Source organism: Dicentrarchus labrax, unplaced genomic scaffold (assembly GCF_905237075.1).
Source record: "Dicentrarchus labrax unplaced genomic scaffold, dlabrax2021, whole genome shotgun sequence".
NCBI classification, from domain to species: Eukaryota; Metazoa; Chordata; class Actinopteri; family Moronidae; genus Dicentrarchus; species Dicentrarchus labrax.
In genome coordinates, this window is record NW_026136703.1 from 8,032,166 (window position 1) to 8,052,790 (window position 20,625).

The following is a 20,625-nucleotide window of genomic DNA, read 5'->3' on the forward strand; positions in this document are numbered from 1 at the left end:
AGCAAAGTGACACCTGAGAGACATTTGGCGAGTGCAATAAGCTGTGGCACTGCACTCCACTGCACAGCAGACAGGACGGGAAGCAAAGACAATAAGCAGCAATGCACACGCTTAGATTAACACACACGCCACACCACACACACACACACACACACACACACACACACATACTTGTCATTGTAAAGGAATAAAGGAGGAAGCAAGATGTTTTTTTTCAACATTTCTTTTACTGATCTTTACACTTTTTCACAGAACATCACATAAAATCATCAGAGCAGATTGGCTCTTTTGTTGTTTTTAATTACAGACAATGCAGTTACATGTTCTTGTCTCAGAAACAAATATTGCTTTGTCAATTTTTTTTTTCATCTTTAAAAAATACCACTGATAATCACTGGGTTTTATCATTGAGGGTTTAGAGAAATGAAGTTAAATGGGCTGGTACTTGTTAGTAGTTTTACTTATCTAGTTGTAGATGTGTCACTGATGCCAAAACAGTCAGGATGCAAACTGTTATTTTGTAAAATGATAGGAATAATTCCACCTACTGTAACAGCCCAGCTGAGCCCATCCAATTCCTGCACCTTAAGGTAGGTTACAAAACAAAACAAAAAAGACTTACTGATAGAATCTTTCCTCTTTTTTTTTAACAACTTTGGTTTGGGTTTGGACCCTCATCTTCCAAAGTGCCAAACGAAACAACAAACTAGAAACCACTGATCATGCTATCATGACAGAAAGGCTCACATATGTAGATTAAACTGGGTTTGTATTGTATCTGTCCTTGATGGGTTTCTTTAATGTATACCTAAACAGGCTGACACTGCTCAACCAACATGATTTCACTCTATCACGCTCAATTCTAGACGCCTACACACACCCCTTGCGGCTCAATAGAGGCAGGTCATACTGGGATAGTTAAAGGAATAGTGTGGCATTTTGAGAAATGTACTTAGTCACTTTTTTGTCAGGAGTTAGATGAGAAGATACAGCTATTACTGTCATGTATATGTGAAGCTACTAAGCTAGCTTACCATAAAGAGAGGAAATGGCTATGTTTAAAGGTTTAAAAAAATCCCCCTACCAATACCTCTAAAGCGTACTATTTGATAATGAATCTGTACAACACCTAAAGTGTAAAAATGACACATTGTGGTTTTACAATTTCTTGGCCTGGGTGCAGAAGCTTCCTGGCAACCAGTAGAGACACCGCAGAGATATAAAGTGTTAACTGCCAAGCTCTAGAGGCGCCTGTAAGCGGATTAAGTTAACTTTATTATCGAACTTTATAACTAACGCTTGGGAAAAAAAGCTGATATTTCAATTGTCGAACTGTTCCTTTAACTTCCAAATAGGGCTGACTGAGCTGAGCTGGAGCTTTTCTTTTTATACATACATACAAAAAACAACACTAAATGAGATTTGATGTCTGCCCTGTTGTGGTTTGTTTCCTACACATGTAGATCTGTGATGACGCTGGGGGAAAGGGTCGTTTTGGCAGTCAGCAGTATGATTCAAATAATTTTATATATATATCACTTTGATATTTTTGGTCAAACCTCATCAATGGACAGACCAACCAAACCATAACTAGCCTTTTTTGCTAAAATCCGACTAATGTAAATGAGGTTCTGAACACACTGAGCTTTTCAAGGCTTTAGCAACTGTCCTTGAAAGTTGGATTTAAGTTTGGGCATTGTCAAGACAGGTATCGCTAGAAAACATGCATTTTGAAGTAAAAACAAACAGAACACATTTTGGGCATGGAAACTGACTTTGCTTTGAAATCTCATTGACGTTTGAAAGAATTCCTGCATTTAACTACATGCCTGTGTCCTGTTTTAGTCAAACGCAGTCACTTGGAATGCAAGAAATCTACTTAGTAACAAGAACAATTACATTAACACACAATATACATGTATCTATAAAAACACTAAGGCACTTGAACTTGTGATTTAACATTTCCAATGTTTATGATTGTTGTCTCTTAAAATAATCTGAATACACATTGTGCAGCCACTGCAGCACAGTGGCTCGCCATTGCCTGAGACAGCGTCAAAATCAACAGGCACACATAATCACGTGTAACCCATGTTTAATAGAAAGAACAGCTTAAAATCAAGTTTTAAAATGCTACATCATATCTTGCAAACATACACACACACACACATATACGCACAGAAGCACACACCCCCAAAATCCACAACCCTTCATTTTATAGGTTTGTTTAGGGTCCTGAAACGAGACCGTTGCACCAATACAAAACCCCATTTGAGACCTTTAGTTTTGTGCTGTGGGGCTTGAAAATGGTCTTGGAGACAGTGCAATTGCTCTTCACCTTTGGGATTTAAGATCCCGCCATATGTGACCTTAACCTTTATAATAGTTTTTCCAGTGCCAACAGTGGCCAAGATCTGTCTATTTCTATTCATCTGACCATAACATTAGCAATAGAGTTGAATGGAGTTTGTCTGTGTGCCACCCTTGAGTATATTAGACCATTAAAATAAAGCTGACTTGGCATTACTATAGTGTAGGTAGCTCACACCATCATCTGCTGTGAGGAGAAATAATCTTCAACTGATGACAGTTGTCGTCATCATTACATTTTCTAACAGACTTGTAAGTATTTTCTATTGTCTATGAGCCCTGCGGTGCCAGAAGCTGCCCTTGTGGAGCTCCCTTTCTGTGGCAGCAGAGTCCCACTGACAAGGTCTCACAACCTGCTCCTCTTCCTCTTCCTCCTCCTCCTGCTCTCCCTCGTCCTCCTCCTCTACCCTATCTGTCATGCAGCTGTCCTCCTCTGTCCTTGTGTGTGCATGACCCAGCAAGGTCCTAGTCCTACTTTTCTGGCTCGACTTGTCCTTAACAACATCAAGGGAAGGCCCGGCTTGTCTTCTTTCATCGTCTTCTTCCTCCTCCTCCTCCTCCTCCTCCTCTTCCTCTTCCCTCTCTTCTTCTTCGTTTTCTTCCTCCTCCTCCTCCTCCTCCTCCTCAACATCTTCATCCTCGTCATCATGCTCTTCTATGGCCACTGTTAGCCCTAACTTACTATGGCTAGCTAGCTGGAAAAAGGAGGAGGAGTGTGGCGTGGACGGGCAGGCGGAGAGTGCTGCATCATACATGGAGAACGGGAGGTGGAGGTAGTGTCCTGCAGCAGCCGCCGCTGCATAGATGCAGCAGCATGTCTGGGCACAGTCAGGGCGTAGATCCCCCTGTCCCCCACGGACCATCCGGAAGCGCTTACGGAAGGGCGGTCCGGCTTGGGGTGCTAAGCAGATCCGGGTGGGTACAGTTCCGTGGAGTGCCTGGTGAGCGGGGTTAGTGCTGGGTGGCGGGACGCAGGGGCCCGTGGTGAATGCTGGGTTGGGTGGAAAGCACCAGTCAGTGCTCTGGAGCAGGATCTCAGCTCGCAGGCGCCGAAGGAGGTTGTTAACAAGGACGGAGCGTCGGAGGAAGGCCTCCGGGTCATCGATGAATCGCATCTTCTCCAGGGAGAGGCGCAGCACATGGGCACGCTCCTCCAAAACTGGTGCAACCTGAAGGACATTACCCTGTTAGATCTATGCAACCTGCTCAGTTAAAAAAGACAGATCCTTTTTAAGCAACCTTACTTGTGTAGGCAGGAGGAGTTTTCATTTCTTTGTGCTGCCATATTAATGCAAATCCAATTGCAAACAAACCCTCAAAAGCTACCACGCTCCCGCTTTAACATTAATCTACCAACCCTACACTCTAAAACTTTGCTGAAATTTTGCTGCTGCATGCAGCAATGATTAAAGGCATTTTGAAACAAAATCACAGCCTATAGCCATATAGTGCACTATATTTACTGACAATTTATTTAAGTGTTGGCTTTCTGGTTGTAGAATGTATCCCCTATATAGGGTCCTTGGAACTTCCCACAATTGAACAAACAAGTAATGTTCCCTATTTTCTTCTAACAATCACACAATATATGCAAAAGTCATGCAAAACTACATCTGTTGGACGGAGTAGTGTCCAAAATCTCAAGCTCACTATGGAATAAACTATGGAGTGTCTATCATACAGAATATTAAATGAACAGTGAATTTGGACACAGTGTCAGTCTTTGAACCATCATTCAAATGACTTCTCAAAATTTAGGGTTGAGTGAGTACTTGGCAAGTATCCAGTACATACTTGTCAATATAAATATACAAAAAACAAAACAAAACAAAAACATTGCTCTGAAGCTGTTCTGTAACTATTTTTTAAATATACTTCTGATCAACCAATATCAATTTTACACTTAAACGGACAACTTCTGGTTACTCCCATCCACTTTAAAGCACCACCCACATCTAGTTTAAGCCCCACCCATTCGGGTACGGATACAAATATAGATCATTTAGTTGGTTGAAAAGATACAGATACAGATAATGGTGTACTCACTCATCCCTATATTGTATGATGATAAAAGGATCTTTTACATTTTTACATCTTTTAGTAGGGCTGACCCGAATGCTTCAAAGCTTCAACCGTTGTCATTGTAATCGACGTCCAAATCAGTATTTGAATGGTTTGTGTCGATACCTGATCCCACAGTGTTTCCCACATGGACTTTAATTGGACAGGCCGTCCAGGTACAACGGCCAGTGACCCATTTTAGCATTTTGCAGAGCAGAGAGAGAGAGAGGAAGATGTTATCTGGTGTTATGTTAAAAAAAACACCTGCACACTGTGGATACTTTACCAGCACGGACCAAGTACAGCATTTGGTACCATGATGTTTTTGATCTTTTCGATATTCATATATTTCACTTCATAAAACATACTGCTGGAGAGACAGGGAGAGAGAGACAGAAAGAGGCCAGCAGGGCAAGCTAATGTGTGAGGCGCAGAGAGAGAGAGAGAGAGAGAGAGAGAGAGAGAGAGAGAGAAAGAGATGTTGGTGTGTGCATGTGTGTATGGGAGAAAGAGGAGCAGCAGAGTGAGCAGATTAAAGTAGTTTACAGTAAACACTAGTGAAACACTGGCTTTGCATCAATCCCTTCAGATATATTTCTCATATGAAGCTTTGAAGTCTAAAAAATAGTATTCGGGGCAGCCCCTAAATTTTAGTTAAAGACTTATTTAGATGTAGGCTTGATACACTGTGTGCTCTCAATGTGAGGATTAGAGTGTCCATACTTACAGTCTGGCAGTACGTCCTGAAACTGAAGGGAGGCTCATCGTCATCATCAACAAACTTCCTCTTGAAGTATGCAATTCTTGATACTGAGACGTGATCAGGGACTCGCCTGCAGGGGGTTTCTACAGACAGAAAACAATATCACAAACCAACCGCACTGGTGGACTGAAGAGAAACTAAGCATTACTGTATGTTTCATAATCTACACGTACAAAATGCCAATAAATTATAGGTAGAAACCGTGGTGCTACAGTTCAAAATGTGTATTACTAGTTTTATTTGTTTAACTGTAATCAATGCTTGTTCTACTCAGATACTAAAGTTATTTAAATGCACTGTAACGACATACTCAATGTGCAAATCACGTAAGTTCTCAAAAGTGCTGTAAACACAACATTAATACAGAACAACTTTTAGTTAAGTTTAAGTTTAATCAGTTAACAGTCACCCTTGAACCTTGAAGCTTGAGTTGAACCATAACCTCAAAAGTAGCTAAAGGGCAGCAGAATATTCTGGAGCAACAGGTTTCTTTGGTAACTCATTTGAAACTGAAATGACAGTTTAACTGGCAAATGCAATAAATGAACCTCTAAACTGCACTGAAAATGGAAAGAAAGCTAGATCTCATACTGCTGACCCGCTACCATGTTAATTAGCTGATTGCTTCTCTACACCATTAGCATCTGCTGCAGTAACACTGCATGCTTAACTACACTCAAATGTTACAGTTTGACTGATGGAGCGCAGGCTGTCTAGAAAACTAGAGGTTATGACAGCAGGGCCATTATAGACAAATACTGATAAATGGTTTGGACTGATGGGTCTAGTAGTTGCTAGGTCTCAAACCTAAGGACTTAAGAGTACATCGTATGTGGTCCAAAGTCCTCGGTACCTTTCAAATAACTAATCAGCTTAAATAAATGAATTAACGCACAAAGCTCTGTGCTTGGTGTCTATACCTTGTGTGAATTGCTCTTCAGAGCTGCATGGTGGGGCAGGGTTCGACAGGCAGGTCTTAGTGCAGCGCTCCGATTCCCATATGGGCTGGTATGTGGAGAGCGGAGGGTCTCCCTCTGGGTCCAGAAAAGGATTCATGGACAAAACTAGGGTCATCTCTCTCTCCTATTCAGGTCTGGAAAAAAAACAGAGTGGAAATCAGCACGACTAAAAAAAAATCATCATAAGAGGCCACTTTCAGTGGATGAATGGAGTGTGTGGTGACATTAGTTTAGTCAATGCACCCTCAATCTTCTGCAAACTATTTCTAATATAACTTATCTCGGTACCTCAGTTTGCAAACTGTTTATGCGCATTAGCACAAGTTATCTCCATAAATCTGACGAGTATCCTGCATATGCTTCCCTAATGATGTGGTAAATGTTAACAAGATGTTTATCTATGATACTGGCAAATACGTCAGTGTTGTGTGGAGGAGTAACCAGCTTCTGTGCAAGCTGCATGACAAATCTGAATGACAATAATGGTGCTCACTAAGAAATTGGCAGATGGCTGGCGACTCTGTGATATGCGTGGTACTGAAACAAGTGGGACACAGATGGAGGGATGACACCCACTCACACCATGAATTCCCTATTGATTAGTTGGTAGGAGAGTTAGCGAAATGTTTGACACCAATTTGTTCGCTGAAATGGATCCCACACATTGAATCGCACTGGGAAGCTATGTCAACAGCATGATAATCTAGAAAGCAAAGGAGATGTGCAGAGTGCCAGTGGCTCCAGTGCACAGGGTAAAGAACTTGACTAAAAGGTATCAAACAGGCACAGTGCGTATTTGATTTTAATTCATGTTGATTTTTCCAAATAATACAAACAATAATATGAAGCCATGTCACCTCATGTTTAAATGAAAGTGATGCAGATAAGAAGAAACATGAGGCCAGCACATTGCTTGGCAGAGTAGTGCTAGTGCGCCAACTGAGCTTTTTTCAATCTGAAAACAGAGCTCTACTGTGAAGACACCGAGGGGCCTGAGAGTCTGTCAGTGATCCTCTGAATCGGAGGAGAGAAACTGTATCGTCCTTTTGATCACAGTGAATGGCTGTCATTTGGTTCGCTGTTGATTCCTCCCCTTCATGCAGAATGCAAAGCCAGCTGTTTCGGACCTCCTTGTCACCACCTTTCTTCCTCAAAGCAACTCCTGCCCCTCCTCTTCCTGCCCACAAGAACAGATATCATCGCCCACAGCCAATCTTGACAGACCAAACAGAGGCGACACCATCTCAGCCTCACCCCTGTTGGGTAGCTGATTAAAATGTCCGCTTCAATAAGTTCCCTGCTTTGCTTGGATGAACAGTTTTATTTCTGTGTGCTGCTTTTCTAGTGTTTGCTTCTAACTGACTAATCAGACACACCGAAAGCCAGCGAAACATCACCTTAGGCAGTGCTGCTCTTAGCAAACATATCTAGCCAGCCACAGGGAGTAATGGAATCCACAGAACAGCACATTTTATGTTTTCTAAGGGTACAGTGGACATGCTTTAACAGCAACAGTCAACTGCAACAAGTCAGTAAAATGCCTCATCAATCCATGTGTCAATTTTATGCTCCTTACTCATGAACAAGACATGAATAGTCTGTTTATATCGACTACATATGTGGAAATTCAAGAGCTGAAGTTTTACCCGCACCAATTGATGTCTATCCGCTGGAGCATGCTATTCGGCTTAGCCAGGCTAGCCATGTAGTGTTCCTGCCATCTTTATGGCAAGTCACAAGTCCCCATTTGATCAGCACTGTGTTTTCCCAATATGATCTAGTTTGCAAGGTAACTATGTAGCCAGATAAATCAATTTCTCAAATCAATAAATTGTTTTTTGGGCAGTGGAGGTTATGAAGTTGTAGATGCATGCAGGTCACTGGAGGGCGTGAATGTGTCCACCAAATGTCAAGGGACTACTACCAATGGTTGTTGAGATATTTCACTTATAACAAACCCACAAATGTCAGCCTCATGGTTTAACTTTAATGTTTATCCATCTAATAGTTGTCAAGATACTTCTTAGTCTGAACCAAATTGGTTGACTCACCATCTGATAGACAAACAGCACCACCATTAGCATGGCTAAAAATAATTACCGGTACTGGTCAATGTTTTTATCTTTTACACTTTTTATTATTATAGTTTTTTATTAATTTATTATAGTATTTTTTGGCCAAATTTCTGATGACAAAAATAACACTGCAGTGGACAGTGTTTGCAGGTGGTGGGAAGCTGGTGAGGGATCACATTCTTATCGCAGCAGTATCACTTGCTACTGGTTGGTTGGATGGTGACTGTCTGCACTTGCCTCAGACCAACAGTGTGTGTCAACAGAGGAAAGGGCTGTAGCACAAAATTCAAATGCCTGGGGAAAAAAGGACATATTACTGTCCAGTCTACTTGTTGTAACATCCAACATCATGGTTCTCAGTTTACATTTACAACACTGCTATCTAGGAGGGGGTTGGGGGTTTAAAAGCAAAAAAACGTTTTTTAATACAATATTTTTCTATATTTTCTTACACCCATAAACTCAACTATTCCGGTTTTGGTCACAATCCATCATGTTAGGTTACAGATTATTATAATGTGTTGTCAGAATCAAACCTTCCACAGCTGAGGCCTCCCCCACCAAGGACCACCAACTAGGGCCAATTATGTCACTGTTATTGAGCACTAGTGCCATACTTAATTAGCAGCTTTGGCCCTTCTCATTTCCCCCTTGAGCTGTTTTTTTACCCTTAGCTATTTTCCTCTCCATCACCTCCCCTCGCTGCTGTTGTTGCTACGTTTGCTTGGGCACAAAGAAACAAGCATGCCATCACTCCCTCTGCCCTCTGTGGGGACCTCCATCTCAACATCACAGCCCCCCCTTTACCGTCTCTTTCATCCACCAGTCTCTCTCTCTCTCTCTCTCTCTCTCTCTCTCCCCCTCTCGCTTTCTTGCTGACATCCTTTCAACAGCGGTCACAGTTGACAGCTCTCTGAACCGGGGGGGTGAAAAAAAACAATGAGAATACCAACTGAGCAGCTTCCCTACATGTACAGCAATACTTCTTGTTCTTCAAAGAAAAGGAGGAGGAGGAGGGGGAGACAGTGTGAACAAGTGTGTGTGTGTCTGTGAAAGAGGAAAGGAGAAATGGAGGGTTGAGAAATAAAAACAAGGAATGAGGAGAGAAAAAATCTCCTGGGGGGATATCATACCTCTCTTTCTCCCTTTCTGTCTGCATCTCGCAGGAATGTGAGAGTGATTGAGAGCGAGTGCAGGCTGCGTGTGTGATTGTGTTTAACAGTGTGTATTTGAGGGGGAAAAAAAGGAACCTGTGAGTGTGCACAAGTGTGTGTGTGTGTGTATGTGTGTGTGTGTGTGTGTGTGTGTGTGTGCGCATGTAAGTGTATGTGTGAGACACTGTTTCACCTCTGTTCAGTCTCCTCCGGCTTCATCCCTCTTATCTTCCCTCTCTCACAGCTTCCCTACCTCTGTCTGACTCTCTATCTCGCCTTCTTTTTCATTACACCCTTTGATGATGAGAAGTTAATTGCAGTGCCGGGGCACGAGACAAACTGTGGGAGGGAGACGGAGAGTGATAGAGAATAGGGGAGAGGTGGAGGGGGAGACAGAGGGAGAGCTGAGGGAATGGATGGATGGATGGAATGAGTCAGGGAAGGAAAGATAAGTGCCTTAGGAGCCTTGTCATGAGTGGAGACAGATCGCCCGCAGGGATGATTTCTGCTGCTGTGATTGACTCCCTCCCTCCAGCGCTGAGATAGACAGGCGAACACACTCAGACATGCACAGCTCGTAGTGTCCTGAACTATTCTGGAAGGAAAGTCAACTAAGGCCACGACAGTCAACCGAAGGGCTCCAGCACCAAACTAATGCTAATGTCAGATTCTGGATTTTAAGACATTTGATGTAAGTGTCCATCTTCCTCAAACAAGGCTGTTTTTACATTCACAGCCTAATAACAACAGGTGTATTTTAATTTTAATTTAAGATTAAGGTTAAGATTAAATTCTGGTGTTGTCTGAGTAATAACATCTGCATATAAATAAATGACTGTTTTTGTTTTCTCCAAAAGAGACCCACACACCACCGGTGCCATTGTAAAAAAGATAAAAATGGGAAAAATGTCCCAGCACAAAGGTCACCCGACAACGTCCTTACCTGAATGGGAAAAATCTGTTCTATTGTCTGTTCTAAGAAAGAAATGGGCCTTCAGAGCAGTTCGCTTTTGTTTTCCCCGTTGTTGAACCTACTCTCTGTGTACACCTGCGTGAAACTGCCTGACATCGTCTCCAACGCAACAATGTGATTACCCCCTTCACTTTTCCAGCAGTTGGGAAACAACACAGGAGCTTGAGTTTGCTCTCAAGAAGCTGCAGCGTTTATTCACTGACAAAGCGTAACCCACACTGTACATTTACAGCTGACAACTTCACCGCTCACCTTTTCCTCCGCTCCGCTCCCCATTCGCCGTCACTCTCTGTCACTCACACTTATGCTACGCACACACCTTACGGACTGCCTGTTCTCCAATGCTGTCAAAAACCAACCTCTTCAAATGAGTTATAAGCAAGCATATAAGGAGCCTAGCTAGTAAGGATAGCGTGGGTGTGCCTTCTTCACATGCACCCCCTATAATAGCAATAAGCTCAAATAAATGTGGCTGTGTACTTTCTCCTGTGCTTTACTGTTCAACTTTGTACAGTTTTTAGGTTTGCAAGGCTTGACTAAGCAAATCAATTTTCATTTTTCTGCACATACACTGCTGCATAGCCTAGACGTTAGGACTGTATCGCCACCAGCACAAATTTGTTTTCACATTTTGTGGCCCCAATTTTTTTCTCAATGTCCACAGCAGGTTTTATGATGAAAGTGGTGCTGTCTCTGATTGCAAGCATTTATGTGATTAGGGTGGGTAAAATATGACCCAAACCACCACCTGTGTCAAAAATCAATTTGAAAAATAAACAGCCTGACAGTAAACAGTGTAACAACACGCAGGGAAGCTTTTAGCGTATCTGCTCGTTATCTTCATTCTGTGAGTTGTGGCTTTTAAGGAGTTCCACTTACTTGCCCTCATCACACGTTTAATAAAAAACACTCAAAGACACGCTGATATTTAAGCCAAAAGTGGGGGAAGATTTCATTTGTTCAATGATTCTGTGGGAGTATGAAACATGCCTCTAATAAACTTTGTGTTCTCTCTTTTTTCTCTGCGGCCTCAAAAATGCTAATCGATCCAGCATGTGTGTGACAGAGTGTATGCTGTATCACTCTGTGTGTGTGTGTGTGTGTGTGTGTAAAGTGTTTACTCCCTGTTCTTTTGGCCAGGTTTTTACTAAGTGTTTCCGAGCCTTAGGGGAATAGATAGCAATGAAAAGAGTTCATGTCTGTGGTTTTCACATCAAAATAGATCCCAGACCGCCTGGGAGGGTCTTCACGGCACACACAATCATGCAATGTGTCACAACTTTACAACTGCACAGCATCGAGCAGATAAATTGCGGAACAACGGGAATTCTGCAGACGACATGAGCGTGTTGGTAAGATTTTGTTCTGCCATATTCCACAAATTACAAGAGCACAAACCAAGTGTATCAGGAACACAAATTAAATAAAGACTAACAACGTGCATACCCACACTGGATATGTATTTATGTTTACAGTGCAAAATGGATGGAAAAAAGCAACACAGGGCTGCTGAATCTACTAAATATACTATCAGTTCAAATCGACTGTATATGGACAAACTGTGATCGCCATAATTAATAATCACATTTATGTGTCTTTGCGAAAAATTATTTTAGGACTATGTCTCTTTTATGTAGCAGCTTGAAAGAATATGTACCTGTCATCTGGTTTAAACCAGAATATTTTATTATTTTAATATGACTGGACTGCAATTTCCTCACTTATGTTGTGCCAATCCATTCTTTTCCACTTTGACTAATTTTTCAAAGATGGTCCTTTATATAGTTTTTTTAGTTGCTTATTCTACTGTCAGAAGTATATAATATAATAAAACTAAATGCAAAAATGTTTTATTGGTAAAACTACCATAATAAAAATATATGCCGGCACCTTAACACAGCTTCCAAAAAAAAAAAAAAAAGAAAATAGAAAATTGCTGTATAGACTATTTATGCATTTAAATAGAAATTTCTTAAATGTTCTATTGCAAAAGTAAGAAACAAATTAGTTAGAGCAGTTGTTTCAGCTATGGACTGGTATGGCAGTACATAAAAAAATCATATCATTTGGGAAAATAAAGCCAGCACCAAGCTACAGTAGGATTAACTGTGATTATGTGTGATATACTGTCAAGTCCTAATGAAAGAAATACTATATTTTCTATCTAACGGACCACATAAAAATGAAATCAACAGCAGCTCTGAATTATGGTATGCAACTCACACTCCCGCAGCACTAATGTAAGCCATCTTTACAGACAATCGGCCATTTCTCAGCTCATTTGAACTTCTAAAGAGGTTCTCTAATCCTGTGCATCAACTCTGACTGGATGACAATGTGAAGACACTTAAATGGTTTTAATCTGCAGTGTATGTTGAACCATGTGCCATGCCATGGCTTACAGCTCATTTCACCAGTTCAGACAGTTAACAAGAAATGGCCAATGGAGGGTGCAGCCTCCTGGCAGAGAAGTAAGCTGAAATGTATTCCATATGTAAAGTGCTGGGGAGGACGTTGGCAGAAACCTTGTGCATATGAACAAAGTGGGAAAATCCTTCTTATAAGTCACTCTTGACAATGTCAGTGCTTGTCAGTGTCAGCGCCTGTGTATGTGAGTGCTTATCCCTGTACAGATTTAGGCAGGGTGTGTGTGTGTGTGTGTGTGTGTGTGTGTGTGTGTGTGTGTGTGGGGGTGGGTGTTTGTGTGTACAGTGACAGTTTGTGTGGTGGACCAAATCTAAGCAATACATCTCCACAGTGAGAGCATAAGTGGGCGTAGCCTTGAAAGAGCTTCCTGTGGTTGCCTTGACAGGAGCTTCAACAGCAAGCGTCCTCAGAGCTCTGTGATCTCACGGCAGGCACTTTGAATCTCGCTGGAAGAGGGAAAACTTGAGTACTGGCAGTGCCTCCCCTGCATTTCTTTCTTAGTTTGATGCCTGCTGTCTCTGCTCACACAAAGACTTGAGTGGTGATGTGATTTGACAGGGACATGGCCATGGAAATCTGTCACATGTGGAGTACCTGTTGTATCATTATAGTGCTACCTGGTCACCTGTGTCACTTTGATGCTGAGCCTTTTAAATCCTCCTTTCTTTTTTTTCTTACATGGCCCCCTTTGTGACTGAATTCTACTTCGAAAGACATAATACATCAAATATTTGTGTAATTGCGCAAGATTTCACAGAAAAAAACAATTTAATACAACAAAGAAAAGTTTTGCAGTTTGTAAGAACCCCATTTGACCACATAAAGTGTAAAGGAAATTGGGGTGTATTTCATTATTATTTTTTATTATCAAATAATGTAATCATTTATGACCCAATTAATCAATTAATTGTTAACTCAATTTGAATTTTTTGCATTGTTTTAAAACTTAAATACAAATGAATCAATTCATTGATTTAGCGCCCAGCTCTAATTGTGGCCCATGTTGGCTGAAAAGTAACGAGATTGCTGCAGATATTCCAGAGATATTGTTGAGTAATTTAAAAACATGTAGTTTAGTTTATTTTTTGGTTGTAAAATTCTCTGTACATACGATTTCCATAATAACCTAATTTAAAAGATCCTTATCAAAAATGTTTGTTCATATTTTTATATAAAAAAAGAGAAAATAATATAGTGGGGTTTATTCCTTCTTAAATATCGACATTGGTATCTGCCCCAATAATCCAGTTTTGGTCAGACTTTGATCAAAACTGTTAGCCAATAGTAATTTCACAGTTCACTGAATGTGCTTCATGTTTAACGGCACAAAACTACAACTCCCTGTGCCCTCTTTTGGTGCTGTTACACAATAGTGACATGTCGTGTGCATTTATCGACACGTTGTTTTCATTCTAATAATCAATTTTTTTGTGTCATATTTTGCATTCATTTAAATACAGTTAAAGCTACAGTACCATGTCAAGTTTTCATTGAAAATGTGCACTTTATATTGCAAAGTATCTGGCCTACATTGTGACTGCATTCTTTACCTCATAAAATATTTGTAATGCCATTTTTATCGTTTTAAAATCTGCATTATTTACATCTTATTTTCCTCTTTTACTGGTGCACTGCTATCTTTAGTGATGCTTTACAGTCATAAGCTGTCAGAATGCCTTAAAAGTCGTGTGTGTAACATTTAGGAGGATCTATTGACAGAAACGGAATATAATATTCATAGGTATGTTTTCATCAGTGTATAATCACCTTAAAATAGGAATTGTTATGTTTTAGAATGAGACGTTTTTATCTACAGACGATAAAGCTCATGGAGGCCGCCATGTTGAACTGCAATTTTTTGCGCAACTGCGATGTGCAACTACACCACTAGAGGCCACTAAATCCTACACATTGGATGAATTAAGGTACAGAGGATGCCCCTGTACCTCCGTTGTACTTTTTCTAAATGAATTGAAAAATTCTATTCTATATTATTGGACAGAAAAGACATGTCTGATGTTGATCATCATAGTGTAACTGAGAACTCTCAGCCAAGATATAGCCCCCTTCTTCTCAATATGGAGAAGCTACATCCCATCAATATGCCTGTTGGCGTGTGGGTTGAGAGTGTGCAAGTGCTGGCATCAGAGGGTGAAGCACACAGCAAGAGAGAACAGATAGAGAATAGATAATAGGTGTCATGACATCAAATCCTCCTTCAGAGCAGCAACAACAAGGAAATGTACGCCGTGAATCAAAATTGAGACACTCACATAGCAAGCAATTAGCCCCCTGCTAGTAGAGTGGACCACAGCCGCTCAGAAACACTAAGCCATGCTGGGAAAAAATCTGACAGAAAAGCCTGAAGATCCTTCGCAGACACTCGTTCAAAAAAAAAAATCCATTGATGCAAAAACAAAAAATATAAGCTTTTTTAGGCATTCGCAGAAAACCTTGGTGCACTGACAACCTCTTAAATATCAACAACAGGATCAACGGATACGAGTAGGTCTCCTCCTTTACCTACTGTATTTATGTGTAACAATAGATCCTACAGGAATTTGTGTAGGGAGGCACATGTGCCTTAAATAAGACTTGTAAATCCTCATTTAGATTCCTGTTACACAGCCCAACTCCCATTGCTTCTCCAGTGTGAGAAGAAAGGCACATCACAACAAAGCTGCAAGTCTGGGGCTGGTTTGTGCACGTTAATGATACATTCAGTTATGTTGGCAGTATGCAAACCTTTGCACAGGATGGCCGTGCATATTTGCAAAACATGTTTCAGGCTTAATAAAGAGCCATGCTGGGTGATATCTTGGGTTATTTTCATTATTTAGTTCTGCCACTGCTAATACATGTATTTATGTTAGACAGACTGCCAGGAGCAGTACTGATGTAATGTACAGTAGCAACGCGTTGTGCCACAATTCAAGGTATTCTTAATGAAGCCAAACTTAAAATGTATTTAATTAAAGTCGATAAGACGTAGGTGGTGTTGCGATACTACGAGAGGAAGTGGATGAGCCAGTCCCAATTGGAGCCAGGCCACTTATAAGTCACACATGAAACATATAGGTATTTACTTATTATTTACTACTAAAGAATTTTAAAGGTTATACATATACAAAATTCCTTGTCACTAGATGTCACACACTGCGGCCCACCAGACAAAACCAGTCACTCAGATAATTATAACATATCACATTCAAAACTGGATAGAAACCAAATATTATCCTATGGGAGATATGGCAAACAAATATTTGGTTTCTATCCATAAAGGCATGTACTGTTTAGTGTTCTAATTAGTACTAAAGCTTATCACATTATGCTGGTGACACTTACTTAATACAATACAGAACAATCTTTCCCTACACCTGACTTTACCATTTAGTTTGGGCAAACTGTATGTGAATCTTAATTTGTGAACTACAAATATAAATAAGTACACAAATAAGCTTTCACAAATGTATAACACTACAGGATATACAATTTTATTATCTAAATTAAGGTATTTCCAGACTTTTCAAGGATATTCTGATGTTGGACAAAAATAGCTCCTCTGCCCTTTCACTCACGCTGTTATTTTAGTATTCTCTTCTTTTGTTGTTGTTGGTTGCATCTAAGATTGTCTTTGTGCCAGCTTGCAGGCTGTCAGGAGTCATCAGAACAGCTTGCAGTTGGTAGAGGGCCGTCTTGGCCACGGTGGCGTGACTAAGCTGGGTTCAGGGCCCCCGGGGGTTTCGCCCCGCGCTCTCCTTGCTGAGTGGTGACACATGTGTTGTGACATGGCAGCTGCACGGGCGCTGCATTATGGACTATCTGGGGACGGCCTGTTGTGGCTGTAAGGGTTAACAGGCCAGGGGTCTGTGGGTACGTCACTGCCACACTCCCAGAGGTGGATGCAGCACATTAAAGGCAGACAAGGGCATCGGTATGCGGTTATCAAAAAAAGCTTGTTTGTCACGTTAGAGTATAATGTCAAATTTACACTCCTCAACAGAGGATAAAAGGGATTTTCGAGCTATGAAGGTCATTTTGAAAGCTAGTGAAAATGGTCTGAAATCCACCACACACATGTCACCACTTATGATAAGCGACCTACTATTTTTACTTTCTGGAATGTGAGGCATTCTATGTTTGTATATGTTGCTCTTCTAAATAAATCAATGTCCCTATGCAGGCCCAATTCACGACAAGTACTGAAAGGAATCTTTGAGAAATGTTTTTTTTTTTCGGGGGGGGGTAGCTGCAGGATTTTTAGGTGTATGATCTCAGTTTTTTTCTGTGAAGGTGAAGTCATGAGGCCTTAGCTATAAATAAATGTCATGTCACACCTTCCTCTGTTTCTGCACTTGTGTAGAAACAGATGTGTGCTCTGCTTTCCTCTCAAGTTGTCCACCTTAGTTGTGTGTCTTTCTGGAGCACAAAGGCGTATTCATGATGTGGAAGCGGTGCCTGAGGGGAAAAAAGAAGTCTGGGGCTACACCCTACGGTCCACGCACACATACACACACACACAAAAACACACACTAAAGCGGCTCAACTTGTCTTGGCTGAGACCGTTTGCACAAAACAGAGCGGAGAAAGAGAGGGACAAAGGGAATGAGATGTGAAGCCAGTCTATTTCTTGCCAACTATCATCGGCAATGACGTGCCATTAGTGTTTCTGTCTTTCAGCGGTTATCTCAACTTTCCTCTGCACTGTCATATATATAATCTACTACACCTGCTTTTCCTGCCTTTTTGGCAAATTAAAAACCATGTCAGGTTTGTGTATGAAAAACACACTTTAAGTGCTGTTAATTTTATGCTTGGCACCAGGTTTGCTGAAAGCCAGCCTTTAAAAATGTATTCACATCTCCTTCAGCGTACGCTACATGTCTGCTAAGAGCCATGTTTTGAAATGCTGCTCCAGATGTGAGTCTCTGCACCCCGCTGAGAGAGATGAATGGCTAGGGGGGCTGCAGGCTACCTACAGGTTCACATCCTTAATGAGCAGAGGAGTCTGCTGAGAGCGAGATATGATTGATAGCGCCGCGACAGAACTAGAAGAGGGGAATCGCAGCGAGGGCTTCTGATAAAGACGGCGGGTTGGAGGGCTTTGGCAGGCGGCAAAGAGAAGGAATCTGGCATCGGACTTGCCCAAGCTAGATGCCAGGAACCAGTCCACCATTCTACAAAGCCAGAGCGCTTCCTCTTGTTACAGCCCCACTTCTCTGGTCTGTTAGTTTAATCTGAGCTGGATGTTCCTCCCTGTTGCGTGCCTCACTATATTCCACATAACACACTTTTCCCTCCAAGGGAAACAAATAGCAAAGGTGGAATTTCTGGCAAGTGACTCCGGATGTTGTTGGCAGAGAGTGGAGCTGCTGGAAGTCTTTCTGAGTGGACAAAGAAAAGAGACAGAGGGGACCTGGTGTATATTTATTGCCTTCACTCCAAACAACTTGCGATGTTTTCATTTCTTTTAATCCTCCCTGGGTCTAACGGGGTGTTAATGGTCCACTCCGAGCGAGTGGACGCTTGTGACACTAAGTCTAAGACAGCACAGAAATGACATCAAGGAGAGAATTACAACAGAAGCTCAGAATTCAGCTAAATCGTCTAAACCCCCTTTCCTTTCAGAAGGCGGCAGTAATACAGGCAACCGCCACTTCAGGATTTGCAGCCAAGAGCAGTCCCCACAAAATAATGAAGTGAGGCTGGATGGATGCCAGGAGGGTGGCTGGTTATGTCAGCCTGCATAATGTGTTAGACCAGGGTCTCTGTCATGTCATACTAGTGAGCTATTGACTGCCCTGATTCCCATTAATCCTGCAGTATCGGATCTAATCATTCTACTACAGCTTTATCCAATAATGTACTCAGTTCAGTGAGCGTTAAGTAAATGAAGCACTTTGCCTTGACAAAAACAATTAGATGAATCACCAGAATTACCTTAAACAGAATGACAAAATGTCCCATTTAAAACGTTTTCTACTTGTCACAGTGTTATTGTCATTGATCACTACGCTTGGTTGACATTTGTAATTAAACAGAACTACGGTAAAATTATTTCCTATGCAATTTTTATTTTTTTATTTTTTTATTTTTTTTTAAAACAGCAAGCTTAAGTAATAATAAGTTGTTGTTGTTTACCTCTCGGTGTAAGCTCATTCAATGGCATATGAAGTATGGGCGTCAACAAGGTATGTGCACTTGCCAGAATGTAGTTAGAGTCCGAGTGCTGCAAGGGTTCATTATTTGGTTCACATTACAGAGACAAAGACAGACAGACAGACAGACAGACAGACATCTGAAGTCCTATACAACCTGTGTGAGAGCGCGGCAAACCACATACCTTTACTTTTCTCTACTTCAACCCCTGAACCTGCCGCTCACACGACTCCACATTCCCCACACGTTTAGCAAAAGGAGAGGGTTAGCTTACCTGTCTTGAATTGTTTTGACCTCGTCCTCGGCTCCACACTTGCTTTGTGATAACGACTGCAATCCAAGGTGCGTTGATGAAAAATGAAAAAGTCCTACTGGATAAATACTACCGTGTCCCCCCGGCTGGCAGCGCGGTGCTCTAATTTTAGCCCACTAGCAGACACGCGAACCGCACTGGCGGTTTAAATACCACTTATGTAATTACTAGTTAATTAGCTACGTGTCTAAATACTAATCATTAAGCGCGCGCGTTTCTATCGCTGTACCCGCGCGAAGCATCCCCGCGCGCTTCGCTCCGTGGCAAATGTGGTCAGCTGTTGTTGTTCTTTTTCCTCGGAGAAGTAAACAAGGTGGGCTCGGGCTCTTGCGGCTGTGTGGTAGTCCATTCAGGGTGGTTTCCCGTGCAGAGGGTCCCGAGCAGCTCACGTCGTTACGGCTCGGTTGACAGTTCACATGAATGTGCGGCGGAGAAAACAACAGCAGCGTCGCAGCAGCAGCAGCTCCATCCCCTCCAGTCAACTACTGCCGAGGAGTTCACGGACTGCTCGGAGTTTTCTCCACTCTCTTGTTGTTGTTGTAAGTGAATGGTCAGTGACTTGTAGCAGCTGTTGAACTGATGCTCGGATTGATTTTGTTTATGGCTGTCATTAAATATTATTTTCATGATCGTGTAATCGTCGGAAAACTTCGTTCATCACTATTTCCAGAGCATGGTGACATCTTCATCCTTTTCAGCATCGTTCTGTCCGACCAACAATCCAAAATCATTATAGTATTTTAAAATGTCACTGAATTTGTCAAGTATTTTCTTGGTTAATCGATTAAATGATTAATAGTTGGGTCCATCAGTCCATGTTTACACTAATGTGAAGACCAAGAAGAGCAGCAAATTCTCAGATTTGAACCTGGAACCATCAAATGTTTGTTATTTTGTATGAGGATGTGAAAAAATAAATTCTTAATTCTTTCAAGGCCTCCTCATTACAGCTCTGTCCTGCTCTGTTTCAATTTAATAGTAGTTCATTTATTTCTTGTATATTTCTACACCTGCTTATCAGCCATCAAGCCATCAAACTAGCCCTAAATCACCAATTTTACTTGTCTGTCAACCTTTTTATTTACCTTAGTGTCTCCTAAATGTCACATTAATACCATTTTGTTTGGACCTGTGTTCTGAATACGTAATTGTCATATTTCCCACAGCACTTGAAGGCGATCTAACACTTTCTTAGTGGGGCTGTGTGTTGGAGATCTGCTCTGCAGGGATGTGACCGACAAAGAGAGGGGAGGGAGCAAGCCCCTCTCATCTGTCATGCATTTCCCCTTTGATTCAGCAGCAGCCACTGAATCTTATTTTCCAGCATTTCTCCCCCTGAGCGCTTTGTTCTGTGTTCAGCTGTGGAATGTG

The 20,625-nt window shown here is 41.5% G+C and overlaps 1 protein-coding gene across 1 annotated transcript; it reads right to left on the minus strand.

Annotated features, from left to right (window-relative positions):
- Positions 1-207: 207 nt before the first annotated feature.
- Positions 208-19,745, minus strand: sertad4 (SERTA domain containing 4). Its single transcript, XM_051393780.1, has 4 exons — positions 19,216-19,745; positions 6,115-6,287; positions 5,159-5,277; positions 208-3,539 (listed from the first exon to the last, which is right to left on the minus strand). The coding sequence occupies exons 2-4, from the start codon at positions 6,266-6,268 to the stop codon at positions 2,634-2,636; spliced, it is 1,179 nt and encodes a 392-aa protein (XP_051249740.1). The 5' UTR covers positions 6,269-6,287; positions 19,216-19,745; the 3' UTR covers positions 208-2,633.
- Between the last annotated feature and the right edge of the window lie 880 nt (positions 19,746-20,625).